This window comes from Sceloporus occidentalis, unplaced genomic scaffold (assembly GCF_023333645.1).
Source record: "Sceloporus occidentalis isolate IW3139 unplaced genomic scaffold, rSceOcc1.0.p SCAF_1, whole genome shotgun sequence".
Classification (NCBI taxonomy): domain Eukaryota; kingdom Metazoa; phylum Chordata; class Lepidosauria; order Squamata; family Phrynosomatidae; genus Sceloporus; species Sceloporus occidentalis.
Window position 1 is genome coordinate 3,053,609 of NW_028316981.1, and position 25,187 is coordinate 3,078,795.

General features: G+C 45.0%; 1 protein-coding gene across 4 annotated transcripts; it reads left to right on the forward strand.

Moving 5' to 3' along the window:
- The first annotated feature begins 485 nt into the window (after positions 1-485).
- On the forward strand, positions 486-22,315 carry LOC149320387 (uncharacterized). 4 transcript variants are annotated; one of them, XM_089500718.1, is made up of 7 exons: positions 486-506; positions 3,120-3,245; positions 5,533-6,071; positions 6,979-7,105; positions 15,684-15,754; positions 16,903-17,029; positions 19,280-22,315. In XM_089500718.1, the coding sequence occupies exons 3-7, from the start codon at positions 5,784-5,786 to the stop codon at positions 21,274-21,276; spliced, it is 2,610 nt and encodes an 869-aa protein (XP_089356844.1). In that variant the 5' UTR covers positions 486-506; positions 3,120-3,245; positions 5,533-5,783; the 3' UTR covers positions 21,277-22,315. The 4 variants fall into 4 exon arrangements, with proteins under 4 accessions (XP_089356844.1, XP_089356843.1, XP_089356845.1 ...); XM_089500717.1 differs by lacking the exon at positions 486-506 and adding an exon at positions 823-2,416; XM_089500719.1 differs by lacking the exon at positions 486-506 and adding an exon at positions 823-1,761.
- The last annotated feature ends 2,872 nt before the right edge of the window (positions 22,316-25,187 follow it).

The window sequence follows — 25,187 nt, forward strand, 5'->3', positions numbered from 1 at the left end:
CCTCCTCCTTTGTCTGGGCCAGATTCCTAGAGAGTCCTTCAAGGGGAGAGAGCAGAAGTTTCAGATTCCTAGAGAGTCTTCCAAGGGCGGGAGAGAAAGCGGAGGGCTGAAGGGTCCTCCAAGGAGGAGATAGAATCCTCCAAGGGGGAGAGAGAGTGGAGGCCTCAGATTCCTAGAGAGTCTCTATCTCCCCTTGGAGGACTCTGAGTGGAGGCCTTAGGTTCCTAGAGAGTCCTCCAAGGGGAGAAAGACCAGAGGCATCAATTTCCTAGAGAGTCCACCAAGAGGGATTGAGAGCGGAGGCCTAGATGCTTAGAGAGTCCTCCAAGGGGGAGAGAGAGAGAGAGAGAGAGAGAGAGCAGACGTTTGAGATTCCTAGAGCGTCCTCCAGAGGGGAAGGAGAGCGGAGGGCTGGATTCCTAGAGAGGCAGAAACATGTTTGGAACAGTCAGGGTGCTGTGAAGGGGGAGGAGTCCAGTGGGTGGAGCAGGACGAGAGAGGAGGAGGTCAGGAAAAGGGGGGCATTGGGGGGTACCTACGTGGGGCTTTGTGGGGTGGGGGGGAGGCAGAGTCCTTGCTGGTCTCTCAGATGGTACCTGCGCCCCCCCCTTAGGAAGGGAGACCGCCTCTTCCCTCCCTCTTCCCCTCGAAAAGACCCCCCCACCCACACACACAATTGAAAAGCGAGAAGAGCTGCCCTGCCTTTGGGGGGGGGGCTCTGCTGTGGGCAAGAAGAGGAGAAGGAGGCCCTTCTGAGGGGGAGAAACGGGGGCAGGCTGTGGTGGTTTTTTTGGGAAGAGGGAGGAATTAAAAGGGTTGGAGGACCCTCTTCAAGGAGGGTCCCCTTCCCCCCCCCCGGAAGGCCAGGTTCCTGGCAATGGAAGAGTCTTCCCCAACCGCTTGCCAAGCCCACCCCATTCCCTCTTTTCTGTCCTCCCTGGCCCCTCATGGAAGGGGGATATCTGCAGTTTCTAGGGGGGGGCACATGTCTCCTCCCATCTGCCCCTTCCTCTCTCTCCCAGGACTCCTTATGGGGGGGGGTGGATGTATGGCCCCACAATAGGGCTGGGTTGGCCGGATAAGATGCATGGCCCCACTGGCTTTTCTTCCTGGGGCTCCTTGGTGTCTTTTTCTTCCTCCTCACAAAGAGACCCAGAGAGGCTTTTTGGGGTTTCCCTGAGTGGTTCCCAAACGGTGCCCTTTAAGAGATTTTAGACTTCGGGTCCTTCGGGCATGTTGGCCAATAGTCTGGGATTCTGGGAACTGAAGTCCAAAATCCCTTAGAGAGCACAGTTTGGGGACCCCAGCCCTAAATGGAAACCCCCAAAACCCATGAGATGTCAGGCAGAGAGAGGGAGGGGGAGTATTTTCCCTACTTCTGCTTTTTAAATGTCATTTTTATTTATACTAGTTTAAAGAGACCTCTGGAAATTCATGGGACAGTTCAATCCCTGTCTGCACCAAATAATCCATTAGGATAGAAAACCTCTTTTTATAACTGTAGTTAAAGATAACCATGTTTTTTAAATCTAGTTTTAAGAAAATAATTACTCCAGTAAACTAGCTTTAAGAGAATAAAAACAAGAAAGTAATCTGATTTTAAAAATAAAGGTAAAGGTATTCCCCATTAACAAGATTGTCAAGTCGTGGCCAAACATAGGAGGCAGTGTTCATCTCCGTTACTGAGCTGAAGAGCCAGTGTTGTCAGAGACTACTCTGTGATCATGATTGCACAGAAGCTGTTACCTTCCCACTGGAGTGGTACCTATTTATCTACTTGCTTTTGCATGCTTTCAAACTGCTAGGTTGGCAGAAGCTGGGACTAGGGATGGGAGCTCTCCCCATCATGTAGCACCCAGGCCTCAAACTGCTAAGCTGCCGATCTTGCAATCAACAGAGTCAGCATCTTAACCACTTGAGCACCACATCCCTCATTGATTTTATCTCTAATTTTCAAAAAGTTTCTCATTGGCCAAAAACAGACTGCAGGAATAATCCAGTTTGAGACTGCTTTAACTGTCCTGGCTCAGTGCTAGGGAATCCTAGGGGATTGTAGTTTATTGTGGTGCCAGAGCTCTCTGACAGAGAAGGCGAAATGTCACACAAAACTACAGTTCCCAGAATTACCTATCATTGAGCCAGGGTAGTTAAAGTGATCTCAAGCTGGGTTATTTATCCAGTGTGTTTTGGACCACTGCAACTATAGGAAGGAGGTCTGAGAGGCAGAAATGTTTCTGATCCTTTTACCTTCACAACAATCCAGAGTCAGCGTCTTAACCACCTGAGCACCACATCCCTCATTGATTTTATCTCTAATTTTCAAAAATTCTCTCATTGACCAAGAGCTGGTCCATGAACACCACAAACTAGTCTTATGACCACCCAAAAGGGCTGAAATATCCCCGTCAAGAAATAGGTGAGCATCTTAGATCTAACCTGAAGGGTACACTTCTGAATGTCAGGAAAATAGTAGGTGCTTAATTTTGTTTTCCCACAAAATTTTCCTGGGATAACCAGCACTTTAGAATGCCAACATTCTAGGCATTTTGGTAGCTGTAACATATCAAAGAAAGGCAAGGAAATAATTCCTCCCTGTAGCATAGGAAAGAATTCTGTGTTTTTTCCTGATCCTTTTTCTTATCCATGCTTAGAACAGATGCTTTGGGAATGACTAAGTCCAGATCCAACTCTTAGGCTGCCATCCTGTTCCCACTTTCCTAGAAGCAAAGGCTCCACTAGCTCTGTTACCCCAGAAGGCTATTGTGGTCTTTGAGGCAACAGACAAACCCAGCTCTGCCTCTGAAAATGGAAACAAATAGATCTGGAAGAAGAAAATCATCAGGAAGATGGAAAGCTGTTTATCTATGTATTTTGTTTGCCAGCATCCTAATGCAGGTGCAGAATGTCGGTTAAACTTAAAGGCAGGAAACCCAAATGAGGAGAAAGACAAAGGTTTTCCCATCCCCTGTCTCTTCTCTCCAAAGGATGACAGACCCCCATTTCCCAGCTACATCCTGACTTAGGTCCCCCCCCTTTGCAGTAAGGCAGGTAAGGGACAGGAGGAGCCCATTAAACAGCAGTAATTTTTCCTTCTTTGTCTCTACACCCCCCCCCCCCAGGCATTGCCATGATACCAAAGGACTAATCTGGATCTTCTCTTCTTTGGGGCAGAGGAGGAAGAGCTGCGAGACCCTCCACCTGAATTCCTGACCTTCAAGGCTGCAAGCATATATCAAGGAGACCAAGTAAGAAAACTGTAAACTCTGCAGTTTCTCTTGAAGGAAATCATGAATTCTGTTAAAGCAATTTCTTAAAAATTAAACTGCACACTCGGAACTGTCTGGGTATCAGATTCTTTCTCAGTCTGAGAGCCATGGAGAATGTGGTAAGAGACACACATTGTCTGTGTATGGGAACTGTGACCATTGTCTCTTGTAGGTTCACCCAGAATTTCTCCTTGGGCTCTTGTCACCCACCCACCTTGCCCCTTGGCAAGTCTGGATAATTACTTAAATAACAATGTGGCTTACAGTATCACAAGGCCAGAAAAAAAGTGAAAGGGAAATTTGGAGCTTGGAGGAAGCAGGAGAAGGGGGCGGCATGTAGGGAAGCAGGAGGGACGAGGTTTCTTTGCGGGAATGGGAGAGTTCTGATCTCATTTTGGGATGTGGGGAAAGAGGATCCTTCTTAATTTCCTAGGCAGGAAAAGGAAGACGTTTTGGGTAGGGGGCTAGAGAGGAATAGGGTAATCTGAGGGCTGATGGACCCCTGAATTCACTTTTTTTGTGGGAAGGAGGGAGAGGGAAGGTTATGGCTTTTAGGATATGGCTGGGGGAGAGACTGGGAGACTGGAATTGAAGCCCCATTTCTGTTCCCTGGAAAGAAGGAGCCTTGGTGGAGGAGTTATTTAAAAGAAAGAAAAGAAGTCTCCCTTCGCTTAGGAGCAATGACTGAAGGGTGCCATTGCTGATTCCCAGCAGGTGTGGCCTGAAGTGGGTCTTAGAGCAAGGAGGAAGATAGCAGAAGGTGAAGCAACATTAACAGTTGCAATCATGAGTCCTTTGGAAGGCACTGAAACCTAAAAGGGAAGGAAAAGAGGAATAAAGAAAGGGGGTTCAATGTGGAATGGAAAAAACAACCCGGGAATTGCGGCTGCTGAGGGGCACCAAAGTGGAGAGTTCCTGGAAAGCAGGATTCTGGCCGGTGGAAACATTGGCTCTGTTCCTCCAAGGAGGCTCTTAGCACTGACCGCCATCTGATAAGGTCAGATACCTGATAAAATGAGTGGGAACTGCAATGAGATTTTAATGAACGTAGAATGTAGGATAATAGGATAAATATGATAGCATTATATATTGTTGTATGCCTTCAGAGGCCGCCAAACAGTCCTCGGAGGACAGCTTTAAGGGACCCGTTTGCTCCGAGGAAAGGGAGGCCGAGGAGAAGGGGACCGGGAACCTGTCCCAGGCCCTTCCCTTCGACCTCTTCCTTCAGCTGAAAGGGCTCCAAGGGGCCCTTTCGGCAGAAGGGGAGGGAGGCTGAAGGGAAGGGCTTGGGCACCAGTCCCAGGCCTTTCCCTTCGGCTCTTCGCTCTGCGCTAAAGGGCTCCATGGAGCCCTTTAGCAGGGAGCGAAGGGAGGCTGAGGGAAAGGAGGCTGGGAACGCGTCCCAGCCCCCTTTCCTTTGGCTCTTCGCTCCATACTAAAGGGCTCCATGGAGCCCTTTTGCGGGGAGTGAAGGGAACGGAGGAGAAGGAGGCTGGGCACGCATCCCAGCCCCCTTCTCCTCGACCTTTGCTCTGCATGAAAGGGCTCCATGGAGCCCTTTCGAGTGGAGTGAAGGGAAGCCGGGAGAGAAGAGGGCTGGGAGGAGGAGACAGATGCATGCGCGCCTCTGTCTCCTCCTCCCAGGCGCCATTTTCTGGCTTCCCGCTGTTTCAGAGAGACAGCGAGAGGCCTGAAAATAGCAGGGAGGAGGTGGAACGGGCACGCCATAGGCGTGCCATAGGTTCACCATCACGGGCATAAAAGGTTACAGCAGAAAAAGTATATAAAACATATCCACTGTTGTTGTTTTCAGCAGATATGATTTTAAAATGCTTTTCATTCTTGATGTTTTTCACACTGTTGATACTGGCTCTCAGGTGAAAAAAACTCAAAACCGCTTTTCCTTCAGGGAAGAGACCCATTTGCTATTGGAAACCTATACAAATTTCTTCTTCCCTGTGTGCCTTTAAGTCACCAGTCAACTTATGGTGACCCCATGAATTTCATAGAGTTTCATTATACAAGAAATCTTCAGAGATAGTTTTGCCAGTTCCATCCTCTAGAATATAGCCTACAGCACTTGGTATTTGTTGGTGATCTCTCATCCAAGTACTAATCAGGGCTGACTTCTTAATTTACAAGATCAAACAGACTCTATTGCCCTTAGCGCACCTGTTCCAGGATAATAATTCTTAACAGTGTACATTGATCTTGCTCTGCAAATACCTGATAATATCAGTAATAACAAAATGTATTGGTTTTATAGGGTGTTGCAGCAGAACATCTTAAGGAACATCTTTGCCCTCAAGGAACATCTTTGCCCTCAGATGGATGGAAGAGGAGTAACTTTGATTCTGTTTGTGGCTTCATTGGTATAAAAAAACATTAATAGATGAACCAGATTCAGTTGATTCTGAAGGAGGAAGAGGACCTGATGCCCTCAGTATTGACAATAGTGGAGGATTCTGGGAGATTACAGTCCAGAGCTCCCTGGGTGAGGAGGGTGCCATTTCAGACATGGAGTGCCAGCTCTTCAGGCAGTTCTCCTATCAGAAGGATGAGGGCCCCCGTGATGTTTGCAGTCAACTCCACCATCTCTGCCATCAGTGGCTGAAGCCAGAGTGTCACACCAAAAATGAGATCCTGGACCTGGTGATCTTGGAGCAGTTCCTGACCGTCTTGCCCTCAGAGATGGAGAACTGGGTCAGGGAATGTGGGGCAGAGACATGTTCCCAGGCGGTGGCTCTGGCAGAGGGCTTTCTCCTGAGTCGGGCAGAGGCAGAGAAAAAAGAGAAAGGGCAGCAGGTGAGAGCATTTCTTCCTGGGGCAAAGATGAGCAGGATGTGGTTCTGGGCTGCCTTAAAAAAAGCCTCTGGTGACTTCAGGGGCAAATGCTAAAATGTGGCGTTCCCAGATTTGGCTTTTTTAGGGAGAAGTGTGGGGAGGATCCAGCCTTTGATGGAGAGGAATCTCAGACCTGAAGCATCTCAAAAGAGTGATTCTGTTTTAAAATCAAGTTTTCAAATGAAGTGCCAGGTTTTTCTGCTGGCACTGCCACACAACCTGACTTTCCCCCATGATGACTCTAGTGGCAGACTTTGGCCCTGATGTATTCAGGAGTGAAACGGACTTCCACCCAGTCCAGCAAGTAGCCAGTTCTCACTCTAAGGGGTGAAATACTTTGACCATTGCTGATGTTTTTCATGTTATTTTTATTCCAAAGCCAATACAACAAATTGTTTACAATAATGTTGTGCCCATGGAGTGTACAGGTAGATATTCTCTATATATCTGTTTCAGTTCTCCCTTATACACACACACACAAATATATACATACATATATATGCACACACACACATATGTATGTATGTACGTATGTATGTAAGTATGTATGTAGATGAATAGACTGCCATTATAACTCAAAGCAGAATTTTCCAGAATTCCAGATGTTCTTGCAGTGGGCTCCATGTGTTTGTGCTTCAGCACATACAATAAATCTATAACAAGTATTAAAACAAATGTCATTCTGTAGCTCACCTTTTTGGGCTCTTATTTTGTATGTCACTTTTTCAAGTTGGGCTTATGTGCTGCTAGCTTTTTAGTGGCTTAGTTGTGGGTGGAAGTCTCATACTACATAAGCCCTAAACCCTTCCCCAAAGATCTTTGCCATTTTATCATCTTTCTCCAAATTCCATCCTGACTGCTGTTTCAGGCCAAGAACCTCTTGTCGGAAGTTCATTCTGAATTCCCTGTGGCAGAGAAGGCTCCATTGGATCCCAGGCAGAGACCCCAATGGAGGGCGATCAAGCAGGAATGTGATGGAAGGGGTCTCTTGCAAGGTAAGGATGCCTCTTTGTTGTTGTTTTGCGTCTTCAACTCATTTCCAACTTATGATGACCTAAAGCTTCATAGGGTTTTCTTGGCCAAATTTGTTTAGGGGAGGTTTCCCCTTGCCTTCCTTCTGAGGCTGAGAGACTGTGGCTTGCCAAAGGTCACCCAGGGAGTTCTCCCGGCAGAGAGGGGATTCAAACCTTGGTCTCCAGAACCGTAGCCTAGCATTGAAACTACTACAGCACACTGGCTCTAATGGAAGTTATTGGATGTCTTATGCAGAACAGCTATATTCAGCTCATGATTGTGGAAATGGAGTTGTGCATTCCTGGTCACTGAGCTTCCAGATGCATCTGTAGGTGTGCATTTTGCTACAAAAAGACTGCCATTCCATAGCAGAGATATGTAATATGTTCAGTTCATCTCCAGAAGCAGAGGGTTATCTTCTCCAAAAAGCAGCATTTTCATTTGCATAATGAATAAACTTTCATGGTGTTACATATAATTTGGAGTGGTCTTGGTTGTCTTTAGCAGCCCTTCCTGTTTCAGTTAATTTTTTTGTGAACATGATGTTCCAGAGCTTTGTGTTCTTACCTATATCTGATATTTGCTCCCCTATTCTCAAGGCCATTTCATCCTCACAACAATCGCCCTGCAAGGTAGGTCAGTGTATGTATGAGAGAGTAGGTGGTTGATGTCCTCCAGTGGATTTTGTGGCTCAGTGGGAGCTGGCACTGGATTTTCCCAAGTCCCTGTCTGATTATCCTAACCTCTGCATCAGTATTTGTTTAGTGGTGGTTATGAAGACACACCCAACTAAAGGTGGTGGCAGATTTGGGTGTGCAACGCCAGTACCCTGGTGAGAACAAACCGTGATACTCAAAAGATCTGAAACTGGATGTAAAATTAAAAAAGGGGAAAATTTAATTTAAAAGACAAAAATAAAAGGTCTTCTCCTCCCCAGCTCTAAACAAAAGATACTTTACAGTTCAGCTTTCTTCCAGACGACATCTTTCTGGGTCCGATGTAGTTTGTTCTCTTTACTCAATGGAGCTGGTGCAGGGTCTTTCAGCTCCTAAATTCCTCTATTTTCCATGCTGATGGTAACTGATTTGGCTAAGTGATGTAAGGAATTCCCTTTCCGGCTGTCTGGGCCTGCTTACCACCAAAAGACAGCTCTCTGCTTGCTCTAGGAGAAACTGCTCCCAACTAAAAACCTCTAGCTGCAGCACAGCATGCTGGGAAAGGGCAAACCAAACCTGGAAATGATGCAGGGGAAACCTACAGCTCCTCCCATAAACTAATACAATGAACTTTTCTACACTAAAATAATCTATGGCCTGAACCAACACAAAGGAAAATGCAGGGGGAAATTCAAGCAGTCCTGGCAGGACATCACACTCCCCGCTCAAAATTTCAACGAAATTTTGCAACCTTATGACCTATCCTATCCATTTATACATTAGATCAAAAGTTCTATCTAACACTAAAGAGGGTAAGGTCTGTCAAAGGGTCTTCGATACTTGACCACTTTGCCTTTGCTTATAGTTCCTACGGTGGTTGTCTCAGAAAATTGCCAAATAGATGCTTCTTGATGTTTGATCTAGGCTCTATAGGAACATACTGTCTGGGCACAGTAAGGTGTTCAATGTCTTTGATCTGAGACGCCCAGGCCTTCCATGCTAAGTCACAGATGTCTGGAAGGAAAAGACCAAACAGCTTCCCTGATACAGGAGATGCTGAAGATGGTGGTGCATTGTCCACTGGAGCACCTGCTCCCCGCCAAAAGGCCCAGTTTATAATGGATCTTTTCCTTTTCAATGGCCTTTGGCTTAACTCATTCAGCTCATGGCCAGTGGCCAGACGGCTTGGCTTGAGAATGAACTGGCACTGAAGCTCACGGGGCAGCTGTTCCATCAGGAAGGCCCCCTGAAGGTCCAGAGGGTAGACACAGCCCGTTGATCCCTGCATCTGAGGCAAAGTGTCACGAATGTAGCTCATTTTGATTCCAAATGGATATTCGTGTCCAATAAGGGAATACAGAACATCTTCTTTCCCAGAGTTCACACACAGCTGATAGTCTTTTCCACAGCCATTAATTTCAAGATGCTGCAGGACCACGAGGATCACATCATTTGCTGTGTCCATATTGGTTACGGTTAAAGTTTTTGAATATGCACAGTTTCCAACATCCTTTGCAATAATCTTCAAGGGAATGCTCTTGGGGTAGTCTTTTGCTTTTTCTTCCTTTATTTGACTTTGAAAGGAAGTCAGCCACTTCTCTTTCTGTTCCACGGAACTGAAACTAGCAACGCAGTTAGTGGTGGGCCATCCTAAAACGAAAGATTTTTCCAGGCTAGCACTGTCCTCGCAGACCTCTTCCATGCAAGATGTTGTCCACATTTCGGAAAGGCATGCCTGTCTCTTCAGTTTGAAATGCAACTGTGACTTGGGTTTGGCAACCACGATGGTATCAGTGAAGAGGAATATGTGACATTCCTGGGTCTGTAGGCCTGTCTTTAGCTGTACACGTCCATCCAGAAGGAATGTTCTGGTGGGACAGAGGAAGGACTGTACAAGTGGACATGTCTCTGCACTGATGGGAGAGAAGTAAACTTCCCTGGCACTTGAGTCGAAAACTATTTTTGCCCTTTCTGGTTTTTGTGGGTAAGTTACCTTACGGTATGGCAGGAACCATTGCTCTTGGGGTTCACTACACAAAGGAACTCTTTTAGCATAGTTGTTTGTAAACAGATCTTCAATGAATTGTACAATTTGTTCTTTCAAAGAGGGATCTTTGAGCATTCTATTTCTCAAAGCAAAAAGCCTATTTTCAGCAGGTTGACGGTTGTTAGGCAAAATTGGTCGGTCTTCTCTAAAAGGAAGAGGTGCCATCCAGCTCCCTTCACTATCTTGGACTGTCTCTAGATTCATTATGTCTAGGAACTTTCTTTCTTCACGGGAAAAGGCTATATCCTCATCTCTAGTTGAAGTTTCAAAAATGGCACCGTAGTCTGGGATAATACCAAGGCAACACACCTTAATGTGGCTTAAACAACTTTGTAGTTGTGTGGGACGTGAATTCGGAAATTGGCTATTTCCTGTGAGATTTAACTCTGCTGGCGGGCTCTTGCTATGGACGCACACAGGTCCAATAACTGTCCATCCAAGTGGCAGTTTTTGTGCTATTGGTGCACCTGGAAGTCCACTTACTTGTTTCAAGACCTGGAACAGCTCTGGGCAATCTGAGCCTATCAGTAGGGAAATTTCAGCATCTTTGTCCAATGCAGGAATTTCTTTTGCTATAGCTTTTAGGTGTGCATGGCTTTCAGCTACAGCCTTGGTTGCTATTTGGTTCTTGTTCCTAGGGATAGAAGGGCACTCTATTAAAGGAGGCAGTTTAATGTACCTTTTGCCATTGCAAGGCGAAATCATGAACTCCGTTGCCACTCTACCCTGCATTTGTTGCTGTCCAGTGCAGGTAGATATGGTATATTCAAGAATCTTGGCTTTGACCGCAAAGGTACTGAAGAACTCTGGTGTGGCCAAGGATGCGTCACTCTGTGAGTCTAGGGCAATATAAAGTCTTTTTCTAAAGTGAGGTTTGTCTTCTGGGAAAACTTCAGCTAGACAAATCGGATGGCATATCCTAATCTGCGTTGAGTCCTGGCATAGCTTTGTACATGCCACAACTGACTCTGCTTCTGAAGTAGGTTTAGCTGCCTTTTCTGAAGCCTCACTTTTAGGACCCTCTGATTTCTTCTTAAGTTTAGGTGACACTGAAGGTGATTTGAAATGGTGCATTGCTGAGCAATGACGCGGGCTACCGCATTCAGCACATTTTACTTCTATTTTGCAGTTTCTAGCAAAGTGAACCTTTGAACCACAGCATCGAAAGCAGACTTTTGCTTTAGCTGCTATCTCCAGCCTTTCGTTATAAGGCCTTTTTGAGAACTCTTTACAATCTGCAAGGCTATGTGGTTTATTATGAATGGGACATGGAATTTCTTTAGTCTCTTGTGTTTTATTCGACTTAAACTGAGTGACCTCAGTGGATTTAACTACAACTGTGGCCTTCCCCATTTCCTTGATAGGAATTTTGTCTTCTTTTACAGTCTTCTCTGAGCGCATGTTTTGGTAAAGGGTTGGGAACCCAGTCTGCGGGTCATTCCTTTCCTTTGCAGCTCTTGTCACAAAGTTCACAAGGTAACTGAAGGGTGGGTAGCATTGCATGTTGAGTTCCTTATAAGAAAACACCTCTCTTCCCCACCTCTCCTGGAGCTGAAAGGGTAGTTTTTGGAGCACCTGTCGCTGTGTGATGTATTGATCTAAACAGGCTAGACCAGGTAACTCTGGATTACATTTCGCAGACTGAAGTTCAACTAAAAGATCACTTAAGTCCCAAAGTTGACGGTAGTCCTTTGACTTGAGGATTGGGAACTTATAAAGCCGATTTAGTAACGATGCTTCTATTTCTGTTGATGCACCATATCGCTCTTCTAATCTATTCCACGCTGTCTGCAACGCCTTAACTGGATCTGACACGTAGGCCGCGTAGATTCTCTGGACCTGAAGGGATGAGTTGGGGCCCAACCATGCCATGAGTAAGGTGAGCTCCTCATCTGCTTGCAGTTTCAAATCTTTAATGGCTCTCTGAAAAATTACCTTCCATAAGATAAAGTCTTCAGGAAGGTCTGAGAATTTCTGGACTCCCTTGTCTCTAAGGTCCTTCCTGGGAGTTTTAAACATGAATGGTGAACAAGACTCCATGAAGGTGGGGATCATCTCTGCAGGCTGGAAGAAGTGTGGACTCCCTTTAGTTGGCAAATCAGCTTGACTGGCAGGCAAGTCCATAGATTCTCTAGGCCTGTAAGTCTTGGGGGCTTCAGCAGCCGGGGCTTGCTGAAAGGCCACACTAGCATGGCTGGGAATTTGGCTCCCCGCCATGGGCTTCTGGTCTCCAAAGGGTTCATTGAGTGCCATATTTATAGGTAGACAGTCACGATGGATGATCTTTTCTTTGTAGACAGAATTTTCCGTAGGCTGAGGCCATGGAATGGCAGGCAATTGTGTCTTGCTAGCATCTAAATTAGGAGGTGACTTGACCACAGGGTCTTGTGGGGAGCTCTCATCCACAAGGAACAAGGTAGATATCCTGTCTCTAGGCTCCTGTGTAGGAAGCAACCTCACATTTTCTTCACTGAGATCATCCTGGAAGCTCTTGGCTAAAATCCTGGCCTTTATGGACAGTTTTGAAGCCTCCTTAGCCTTGAGAAGAAGTTTCTTTTCATTTTGAATAGCAAGTTTTTGCCTTTCCTGTTCTGCTTTGAGGGCAGCTTCTTGCTCTTCTAAATCAACCTCTTGATGAAAGAGGGTCAGTTCTTTACTGGCCATTGCTGCCTCTGCTTCGGCATGCAATATTTCAGCCTTTAATTTCATCCTTTCTACTTTGAATTGTTGGGCTACCATAGACGAACTCCAGCTAGCATGGGAGGAAGAACTGCCACTACCACTTTTACTGGAGCGGGAACTATTCCTGTGGGAAGAAGACCTGCTGGTGTGGCAGGTTTTTGAGCTCTTTGTACTTTGAGGCTTCCCTGGGTATATTCCTCTGCTGGACTTAGCACTGCCGGCAGGGGACCTTTCACTCTCATTATTAAGCTCTAAGCTCTGCAGCCGGAACTTGACTGTGTCCAAAACTGCACTATATTCTTTTTCTTTATCCGCGACTTCTTCCAGGAACTGTTTTAGTCTGGATTCTGCATCGGGATTGTTCATGGTTTGAAGTGTTTGGATCCTTTTATTCACCACTTCTTTCCACTTTAGGAAACTAGATTGCTGGGCAAGCTCTCTTCTTTGCATATCTTCTGAGTCGCAGACTGTTGACAGCAAGGACATGGCATGTTGCAAACTCTTCCAAGCTTTCAGTTCTTTCACACTTAAGTGTCTTTCCTCTTTTAACAGCAGTTCTAAGGCCTTTTCAGTCGGGTGTCTGTCCCTAAGAGAACGAGTGTCATGTGTGTGTCCATGTGCTAGTTCTTTAGAAAGCCTATCCATTCTGGCTGGTCCTAGTTGCCAACGCAACAACTCAGCAAGGATGAAGAGGACAAACGGTGTAGTGCTGATTTTACTTACAGCCTGCTACTGCTCCGCTTTCCTGCTGTCACCACTCTTATGCTACTTCAACACAGCCAGACCTGGAGTCGGTTAAAGAGTCTTCTAGCTCCTTTCTTCAGGCTTGCAACGTGAACAAACGTAAAACAGACATTAATCTCTTCATAAAACTCTATCCATATACTTGAATGGAAAAAGTTCTCTCTAAAATGGCCGCTGAAAATGTGCTCAGAACTCTGCAAGAAGAAATGGCTCCAAAATGGCCACCAACCATGTGCTCTGGACTCTGCAAGAAGAAATGGCTCCAAAATGGCCGCCAACCATGTGCTCTGGACTCTGGAGATCTTACACTTTGACTCTCTTTGACAGGCCGGAAGCGGCAATGGCCGCCAGGATTCCTTACACTGTGAAGACACACCCAACTAAAGGTGGTGGCAGATTTGGGTGTGCAACGCCAGTACCCTGGTGAGAACAAACCGTGATACTCAAAAGATCTGAAACTGGATGTAAAATTAAAAAAGGGGAAAATTTAATTTAAAAGACAAAAATAAAAGGTCTTCTCCTCCCCAGCTCTAAACAAAAGATACTTTACAGTTCAGCTTTCTTCCAGACGACATCTTTCTGGGTCCGATGTAGTTTGTTCTCTTTACTCAATGGAGCTGGTGCAGGGTCTTTCAGCTCCTAAATTCCTCTATTTTCCATGCTGATGGTAACTGATTTGGCTAAGTGATGTAAGGAATTCCCTTTCCGGCTGTCTGGGCCTGCTTACCACCAAAAGACAGCTCTCTGCTTGCTCTAGGAGAAACTGCTCCCAACTAAAAACCTCTAGCTGCAGCACAGCATGCTGGGAAAGGGCAAACCAAACCTGGAAATGATGCAGGGGAAACCTACAGCTCCTCCCATAAACTAATACAATGAACTTTTCTACACTAAAATAATCTATGGCCTGAACCAACACAAAGGAAAATGCAGGGGGAAATTCAAGCAGTCCTGGCAGGACATCACAGTGGTTGTGTGCCTTTTTCTGACTTATAGCAACTCTAAGGTGACCCAGGGAGGCAGCATGGTGTAGTGGTTTGAGTGTTAGATTACGACTATGGAGACCAGGGTCCGACCCCCCTGCTTGACTATACATTTTACTGGGTTGTATTACTGCCTCCCAGGTTCTTCTACAGAAACAGTGGGAAATAGTTATCTGATGTGCTTGCAATACCACTATATTCCACTGTCCATTCAGTTGTACATTTGGTGCAAAACGTTGCCATTTGACACAAGCGTTGCACAGTATGGGCATTGCCTATCTCCACATGTGGAGAATGATTTTATGCCTCCCTGGCATATATGTTACATCTTGTTCCCTGTGTGTTTCTGTTCCTATCTGGCTTTTGCTCTCTGGGATTCAAGTCTCCCATCACTTTCTACTCTTTATCCTTTGTCTGTATGACAACCACCTTGTGAGATAGGTCACGCTCAGAGAGATCAGGGGCCAAAGGTTGCCCAATGAGTTCCAGGGCTCAATGGAGGCTAAAATTGCATTTTTCCTGGCCCCCATCCAGCACCTGAGCCACTGCACCCAAGCAGCCTCTGCATTTTCCTGGGCTGGAAGTGTTCTTGTGTTCTAAGCCTTCCAATAGAATACAGCAATACCTCAGCAAGCAAACAGAAAATTTGGCACACTGGCACAAATCACATGAGTACAGGGATGGGTTCTTAAACTACAAGAAAGAAGAGCAGATCGATATGTTTCAGCACACTTTTGAGCCAAAACTAACAATATGAACATGTGAAGTGATACCACAAGGTAAGGGAAGCATTGCATAAGTAAAGAAAACTGTTTGAAATCTTTTAGAACCCAGCTGAAGGCTTCTTCCTAATGCCATTCAGGAATAACTTTTTCTTTCATTTGATGATTTTTTTTTTTATGATTTCAGTTTTGGTGGCCAAACTCTATAGATCAATTCTTTATAAAGTGTTGGAGGTAGCTGTTGATGCAGGCTTATCCGTTCTCCTGTTTCCTATTTAGCTGTTCCTGCATGCTCAGTGAGGGCCTCTGGAGGCAGCCATTGTTTTCCTTGATTGTTGTAGGCAGGTTCACTTGACCGCAGTAGGATCTGGTACTGTAGAATCCTACTGTTTCTCAACTTGTTTCAAGCGTTATTGCTTGACATTATTGCTCCAGACATACTGCTGCAACTTGACACTGAAAATGCTTATGTTTTCTCCAACCCTCTTTCACCATCCTTCCAGTGAATAGGCTGATAAAATAATTCCAGCTGTACAGAGGATAAAGGGGAAACAGAGGATAAAGGTGCTTGTTAGGCATAACATAACTTAGTAAAAAGGCGTGTGTTTTTAGAGGCTTTTTAAACTGAGGTAGGCCTATATATCCTAATGAGTCTTTGTTTAAGATTGTAATAGTAACCTCTGACACATGATGTGACTAGCTTCTTCCCATGTTGGTCTCTCCTACAGAGTCTGGAATGATGCCACCAACAAGGACTCAGTCACCTCTTCCTCTTTGTGGTGGACAAGAACCAGATCAGGTAAGGAGAATTAATCCTGGAACAAGAGTATTTGAGCAGTCTAGGTTTGTCTTACTCCAGATCACATCACTCTCGCAATAGGGAGTAATTTTGTTTCAGTTTACTCTGGATTTTAAAAAAATTGTTAAAAATTGCAGATTTCTTCATCTTCCCAATGGAGAGAAGTTAAGATCTGAAAAACATAAATGGGAGAAAAACGCTGACAGAATTTATTCATCATGGCCCAGAGGTTTGCGGGTTTCCCTTTGAAATTTCTAGGTTTGAATCCCTGTGTCTTCAACATTGTTGTTCTTGGGTTAGAGTTGCGCTACTTTTCCTCTGAACATTTTTTAGAATGCAGAAGGGTAGCTGATAGATATTCCCATCCTCCTACCTTGATCCAACAATACTGCTATCCCTCTGTGGGACTTCCTCAGAGATAGCTGAAAGCCCAGGAGGGCAGGGGGAAGAGGAGGAACAGGTGCACACCTGTTACTACTCTTCTCCCAACCCTCCCGTCTCTCCACATTCCCTCAAAATTGCTTTGCATGCCAGAGAGCGCACACGTGCCATAGGTTTGCCACCATGGCACTATACCATGATGGCTGAGTTAATGGAGTGCAAATGCAGTGGTTCATGATCTAGGTAGGTAGCAAGGTGGAAGCAGGAGAAAGAGAATGGAACTGAGACATTTTAAAATTCATGAAAAAAGAGGTGGGAAAGAGGATTATTTGGCTCTGTCTTTGCCAGGTTGGGAAAGTTGGAGGATATGCCATAAAACTTCACAAACTCACCCTCCAAATTGAAAAAAAACTAACAAACACTAACTGAAAATTGGCCAACATGGCAGTTGTAACCAGCATCATCCCTCCTGGCATACTGAAATGTCCATGTTTGGCCTGCTCATCCGATCTACAGTTGCCTTACCCTGGTTCAAGTCATGCAGTGTGAGACTTTTGGCTTTTTGTTCCTCAGTTCTGGTGTAATGCTTCTTTAAAGCCAGTCTCTCTTTACTGCAGCTGTAGAATATGTCATGGGCTGAGATACCTGCATCAGTCAGATATCATCCACAATGCTCATGCAGTGTTTGTGGAAGAATCAATGTTGCTTCATCTGCCTTAGGAGCCCTATCGGCCTGTGAATCCACTTTATTTTTCTTCTGCCTCCAGGGCCTGATGGCTTTTGAGGAGGTGGCTGTGTCTTTCTCCCCAGAGGAGTGGGCCCTGCTGGATGCTGAGCAGAGAGCCCTGCACAGGCAGATCGTGGCAGAGATCCATGAGATCATGGCATCTCTTGGTAAGGCTCTCTCTTTCACTGGATGATTATGTCTTCTAGTTTATAATAATGGCATTAGCAGCTACAATACTTAGATGAGGGTCCTGACACAGGCCAAATAGAAAACGGATAAGCCTTGTATATGCAGATCATGAAGGAGACCTGTGAGATTATGGGCTGTCTTGGTAAGGTACTCGTTTGTTCTTTTGTTGATGATAACTTTCATCCTAAAATGTGATGGTTGGATTGTGTGCTTCTGTGAGGCAAGAGGCTATGCTGATGGTATCAAGACTGATAATCTCTCATAGACTAAAGAGCAGAGGACAAGTACGAATAATATTGTGTCTAATGATGCAACTGGACTCAAAGGCTGTCCAACTGTTGGCCTGCGCAGAGATGAATGAAAGGTCTCAAGCCACACAATATCAGTAGGAAAAGAGGGAGACCACACTGCAGATGGATTGATTCAATCCAAGAAGCCATGGTCCTGAGTTTCCAAGACCCCAGCAGTGCAGTTGATGGCTGGAGCTTTTGGAGGTCTCTTCTTCATAGGGTCGCCAGAAGTTGACTTCATGTCAGAAAACAAAATGAACAACAAAAGAAAATAACAGCAGAACTGTTGCTTCTTAGTGGGAATAGTGGCTCAGCTATGCCAGTCACAGGAAGCTGCTTAAGACAGGGCTTTGGGTTCTCTACCCCACACACCACATCTTTCCCAAGTCACACACCTTGCCTATTGAAGCAGGCTAACAGTGGTGGGGGCAGCATTGTTTAAGGAGGTGTCTTGTACAATGAACGTAGACATCGAAAATATATCCAGGTGTAGCAGTATTGGCCATACAGCAAAGTACAGTTACTTTTGTACGTTTTAATTGCACTGTGTTTTAGAATTGGGTCCCAATTCTGGGGGGAAAGTGGGATACAAATTAATATGATGATTATGATCTTTAGACTCCTGCTGTAGCCCATCGCTGCTGTATAGATTTCACATAGATCATTATACGTTGGAGAAGAAGAATCAGGCAGAGGAAGGAGGGAAAACAGAAATTGTGGGGTGTTTTTAAAAATCAAATCATTTCCTTGTCACAGTAAGACAAATATTTAGACATCCACACAGGCACAAACACACATATCCCTTATTGTAAGAGAAGCCCCAATTTAAAACTTGGAAAGCTTGCCTCCTTATTATAAGGAGTGTCCCCTGCTTGGTAGCCTGAAATCTTCTCATTCTATTTAGACTGAATAAGATGCCCAGTGTTCCTTTATTTTTGGATGTGAGTCCTTCATAAAGACAGAAATGTGTGCATCCTATAATTTATGTGTAGAGAGTGTCTTAATGTTTACAGAAGAATACTTGGCTAAGTTAACTGCCCACAGAACACCTGTTTTCCACTCCTGCTACAGATGCTCTACAAAATTAAGCAGGATTTCCTGAGCACTAAACCACACTGGACTCAGATTCAATCCCTGCTCAGACAGGAAACTCCCCTCCAGACTTTTCTCACAAATCCTTCACTCTCAGTTGTCCTGCTCCATGTGTCAGAGAGCAGGTGCCCCAGGGAAAGCAGCAGTCCAGGGAGCCAGGTACTTGTGCCCAGGTACTTGTCTTCAGACATACTGAGCAGTTCTCTTTGCATGTCACGACAGATATTATATTTTTATTGCAGTGCAAATAAAACTGCAGATGAACCAAAACTAAAATCAGCATTTAAAAATCCTGAACTTCTCAAAATATCATGAAAAAATTAAAACAACATTCATCTGGAATCTAAAAAAGCATTGGGGAGCATGTATGCATGCATGCATGTATTTGATTCATATAGTATGATCCCTGATATTTCTGGCAGAAGTTGACCATATAGACTCATACCAGAAGACCTCCAGAAGTGGCCTCTCTAGGCAACTAGAGGCCCTCCAGCATGGCTCTATGGTCAACATATTCCAGAGGGTAGTGGGATAGAGAAACCCCTCCACTAGAGATTGCAAGACTCAAGCAGGCTCTTATGGGAAGATACAGTATAGCAGAAAGACTGGACCTAAGATGTAAGAGGCAGCATAGCATCTCTTCTTTTGTTGTGCTGATTCATTTGTCTTTAAATTAGCTTACTTGCTAATTAGCTTACTTGCTGTTCACCGCTATGATCTTTGGAATAGCGGTATATAAATAAAACAAATTATTATTATAATTATTAAGATTGTTCGTCTTTAATCTGTTTCTCATACTCTGCACTGCTTTTTCACACAATTATTATTTTCTGGTTTACTTCACAGCAGAAAACTGGAGGAAAACATATGTATGTGCTAAGTATGGGAAGTATTCAAGACAAAAACTGGGATTTATTAAGCAAGCTCATCATTCATTAGAGGAAAGTTATATCAGAGAGAAGCTCTACAAACACAACGTATCTGGGAAATGTTTTCCTCAAAATACATCATTTGTGCCTTGCAAGAGGCCTCATGCTGTAAAGAAACACTTTAGGCATGACATTTCTGTGAAAGCTTTAGATTATAAATTGTACCTTGTGAACCACCAAGAAGCCCACACAGTAAAGAAACCACACAAATGCTGGAAGTGTGGGAAATGCTTTGCATACCGTTCACTACTTATGGCACATTTGAAAGTGCACAGAGACCTTGTGAGCCACACAGGAGGAAAACCCTACAAATGTCAGGAGAGTAGCAAACATTCTGCTAAAAACACAGGTCTTGTGAAGCATCAGAGAGTCTACACAGGCAAAAAACCATATAAATGTGGTGAGAGTAGCAAATGTTTTGGGAAAAATTTGCATCTTGTGAACCACCAGAGACTGGACAGAGGTGAGAAACCCTACAAATGTCAAAAGTGCAGAAAATATTTTGCTCAGAAAACAGGCCTTGTGAAGCACCAACAAGTCCACACAGGAGAGAAACCTTACAAATGCCAGGAATGTGGAAAAGCTTTTGTTCAAAAAGAAAACCCTGTGAACCACCAGAAAGGCTATACAGGAGAGAAACTCTACAAATGCCAGGAGTGTGGGAAATGTTGCACTGAGAATTTACCAGAGATCCACCAGAGATTTCACACTGGGGCAAAACTATACAAATGCCAAGAAAGTGGGAAATGTTTTGTTAAAAAAGACCTTGTGCACCACCAGAAATTTCACACGGGATTGAATCCATACACATGCCAAGAGTGTGGGAAATGCTTTGTTCAGAAGTCACACCTTGAGAGACATCAGCAAGTTCACACAGGAGAGAAACCATACAAATGTCAGCAGTGTGGGAATGGTTTTGCTCAGAAATCAGCCCTGGTGAAGCATGAGAGAGTCCACACAGGAGAGAAGCCATACACATGCCAGCAATGTGGGCATGGTTTTGCTCAGAAGTCAGCTCTTGTGAGGCACCAGAGAGTCCACACAGGAGAGAAGCCATACCCATGCCAGCAATGTGGGAAAAGTTTTGCTGACAAGTCAGATCTTGTGAGTCATCAGAGAGTCCACACAGGAGAGAAACCATACACATGTCAGGAGTGTGGAAAATGTTTTGCTCACAATTCAGCCCTTGTGAATCATCAGAGTGTCCACACAGGAGAGAAACCATACACATGCCAGCAGTGTGGGAATGGTTTTGCTCGTAAGTCACACCTTGTGTCCCATCAGAAAGTTCACACAAGAGAGAAACCATATACATGCCAGCAGTGTGGGAATGGTTTTGCTCACAAGTCAGCTCTTGTGAGTCATCAGATAGTCCACACAGGACAGAAACCGTACAAATGCCAGCAGTGTGGAAAATGCTTTGGTCAGAGGTCACACCTTGAGAGACATCAGAGAGTTCACACAGGAGAGAAACCATATGCATGCCAGCAGTGTGGGAATGGTTTTGCTCAGAGGTCAGCCCTTGTGAATCATCAGAGAGTCCACACAGGAGAAAAACCATACAGATGTCAGCACTGTGGAAAATGCTTTGCTCAGAAATCAGCCCTTGTGAAGCATGAGAGAGTGCACACGGGAGAGAAACCATATAAATGCCAACAATGTGGGAAAAATTTTGCTGACAAGTCAGATCTTGTGAAGCATCAGAGAATCCACACAGGAGAGAAACCATACACATGCCAGCAATGTGGGAAATGCTTTGCTCAGAAGTCAGCCCTTGATAGTCATCAAAGAGTCCACACAGGAGAGAAACCATACAAATGCCAGCAGTGTGGGAAATGCTTTGGTCAAACTTGGCATCTTTTGAAGCATCAGAAAATCCACAGTGGAGAGAAATTATTTAATTGTTATATCTGAAATATTTTCCTCAAAATTCACACCTTTTGAGCATGAGGGAGTACACACAGGAGACAAACTATGCAGGTTACAGGACTGTGGAAAACATTTTTGTGAAAATTCACACCGTTTCAAGCATAAGGAAGTCCACATTAAGGAGAAACCATAGAAATACCAGCATTGTGGAAAAGTTTTGTTTGGAGAGACAACCTTCGTACATCTTGGTTAATACACAACATCATATTGTACCTTGCCTCCTCTGTTTTGTTTCATTCTAAGTCTATTACTTGATATCATATATACATTAATATCATATAACTTAAATTTTGAGAGCCAGTGTGGTGTAGTGTTTGATTGAGCATAGGACTAAGAATAGGTCTCTGGAGAGTTGGGTTCGATTCCCTGCTCAGCCATGGAAACCCACTGGGTGAACTTCGGCAAGTCACACCCTCTCAGCCCAAGTAAAACCTTGCGATAGGACTGCCTTAGGGTCTTCATAAACTGGAAATGGCTTGAAGGCACACATGACTTTTAAACCTTATGTATGCAGTCATGCATTAGCTCAGTGGTTCCCAACCTGGGGGGTCAGTACCCCTTAGGGGGTTGAATTACAATTTCCCAGGGGTCGCCAGGGACCCCCCTCAGAGCACCACTTCCCAAACAAAGGGCTCCCAAGCTAGGCCATTAGAGCAGCAACCACCTCCAGGCCCCTCCTCAGTTGCTTAGCAACTGCCCACAGAGTCCCCTTTCCTGCCTCCCTCAGGAACATAGAGCTCTGCAAAAAGGAAGAGAGACAGCAGCACAGCCAAAGAGTTTCAGTTTCACTTTGAACCACTACCCCTCTGCCTTTCTATGATGGGGATTTCTGGTCAGGTTTCTCCAGAGGAGCTTTGCCATTGCTATCCTCTGAGGCTGAGAGAGTGTAGCTCCTTGTCCAAGGCTCAAGGCATACCTATCCTTGGGCTTTCTGGACAGGTTTCTTCAGAGGGGGCTGGCCATTGCCATCCTCTGAGGCTGAGAGAGTGTGGCTTCATGCCCAAGGCTCAAGTCATACCTATCCTGGGGCTTTTGGGACAGGTTTCTTCAGAGGAGCTTTGCCTTTGCCATCCTCTGAGGCTTTTTTTTGTGTGATTAATCACTATGCTTTACTTATGTTCAATGAAAATATGATTCATAACAGTAGCAAAATTAAAGTTTTGAAGTAGGAACGAAAATAATTTTATGGTGGGGGTCACCACAACAGGAGAAACTGTATTAAAGGGTCACGACATTAGAAAGGTTGGGAACCACTGCATTAGCTGGACCATGGCTGATGAACTGACGAAGGCAATTATATTATCCTGAACATTTTCCTGGGGAAATCCTTCTAGGTAACAGAAACAGTGGATCCATTGATTTTAAAAAATGCATCTGGCAAGGTGGAACAGATGTGACCCGGTAGACCAATTGTTTGGCAGCAACGTGGCATTTATGTGTGCTAAGTGTACTTCTAGGTGGGATATTGGGTAGATCCTTATGGGATCCTAAACTATCTCATCCATATCCTTTCCATTCATCCACATGACTTTCATTGGGGAAGTGGGGTATTTTAAGAAGTCAGGGTATCTATGCCTAAACAGACCTATGATCTTAGGGTGTCTCATTAAGATGTCTTAAATTATCTGGGAGGCAAAGGCAATCAGATTGCACTGAATCTGTGTACACTGTATGGCTGATAATAGATTATGAATGCTGTTTTATAAATTATAAAACCCGGTCAGTAACTATTTCCTCTTCCAGTCCTATCCAGTGAGGCAGAAGCTGTCCAAGCAGCTCCAGCCCTTTTGCTACGTTGGTTAAACCGATGTTGTTGTTTTGTGTCCCTTCAAGTCATTTCTGATTTATGGCTGACCCTGAGGCAAACTTATCACATGTTTTTCTTGGCAGGATTTGTTCAGAGGAAGTTTGCCATTGTCTTTCCCTGAGTCTGAGAGTGTGTGACTTGCCCATGGACACTCAGTGAATTTTCATGGACAAGTTGGGAGTCGATGCCTGGTCTCCAGAGTTGTTGTCCAATACTCAAACCACTACACATGGCGGATGAGATTCTTAAATCTTCCATTGTAGCTTCAATCAGACCTAATTTATTAGAAAGAACATTTGTGTTGATGTAGTATAGGAATACAGTGCGCCCTTATCTTATGTGGGGGATCCTTTCCAGACTCCCCCACATAAAGCAAATTCTGCCTATGCTTGAGCCCCATTTAAATGAATGGGGTTGTGCGCTTGGCAGTGCACACACACCATAGGCACGCACCCCATTGTTCCCTATGGGACACGCTACCCCTTCTCTCCACGCAGCTTTCAGCATATGCTGAAAGCCACGTAAAGTACGCCGGCGTATGACATGGGCACACTGTACCTGGCTAATCTAAATGAATTTAAGTCTTCAGGACCAGATGAACTACATCTAAGGGTATTAAAAAGAACTGGCAAATGTAATCTCAGAACCATTGGCAATAATCTTGGAAAACTCCAAGAACAGGAGAATCCCAAAAGACTAGAGAGAGGCAAATGTCTCCATCTTCAAAAAGGGGAAAAAAAGAGGACCTTAACAATTTTCGTCCAGTATGTCTGACATCAATACCAGAAAAGATTAAAGAGAAAATCACTAAACAGAGAGTGAGAGTCTGTAAGCATTTAGAAAGAAATGCCATAATCACAAAGGGTCAACAAGGGTCTCCCAGAAACAAGTAATGCCAGACTAATCTAAAATTACCAGCTTGGTAAATGAAAGGAATACTGTGGATGTAGCATATCTTGATTCTTTTCCCACCCTTCCTTGCTGCTTCCTGAGGCGCTTTCAGAATGGAGGTAGGGGATTAGACTGAGACAATGGCCCCAGCAGAGAAAGGGTCTCCTCCCAGATGGAGGAAAGGAAGGAAGGAGATGGAGAGGGGGGAGGGAGGGAGGGAAAAGAAAGGGGGAACAAAGAAAGGAAGGAGGGAGGGAGGAAAAAGAGGGGGAAGGAAGGAGGGAGGGAAGGAAGGAAGGAAGAAAAAGGGAGATGGGGAGGGAAGAAAGAAAGGACAGACTCTGGATAAGCAATGAAAAATACAGAATGCTCCAAATAATTAAAATGTCTATTGAGTGTTCCTGTAAGGGCAAGATACTTTAAAAGCACAAAATTTGTAGCAGAAATAGTATAGAAACTTATAACAGAGCTTTACAAAACACAGTAAATATGTTCGAAGGCTGCCTCACCAAAAAAGCATTTGCGCCTGTTTGAATTCCCATTTGCCTTCTTTTCAGGAGAAGAAAATGGAGGGTTCCCCATCCTCTCTTCCCTCTAAGCACCCCCCTCCCCTCCCCACCAAGAAAATCCAGAAGGATCTTTTATTCCTAACTGGCCAACAGTCAAACTCACCAGCCTTCTAGAATCACATTCAGCCAATCGCTCCCCGCAATCCATGCTCTCACCCCTCCTAACAGATTGCTTGCCATATTACATTTGCTATGAATGGCATAATAGGGATGCCATGTCCTACCTGTAGGCGGGACAATCCCTGTTTGGGCAGTGCCATCCCGGTCCAGTTTGGTGCCAAAACCGGGACGGCACCACCCATGGCCACTTCTGCCCCCGTGCGCACCGCGGGGTCCTCCAAGGCCTCACTGAGGCCTGGGAGGGCTCTCCGCGGTCAGAGCTCTGGCCGCGGAGACGCTCCCACCCAGGCCCCAGCGAGGGCTTGGAGGCTGCTCCGCAATCGGAGCTCCGGCTGCGGGCTCCTCCAAGGCCTCCACGAGGCTGGGGAGGAGGAGGAGGAGGAGGCCAAGGCTTCTTCCCAAGCTGAGGAGGAGGAGGAGCACAAGGTTTAAAAATGTAGGACTTTTTTTTTTTTTTTTTAATTTCCTGGCCAGGGGAAAAAAAAGTCCTACATTTTTAAACCTTGTCC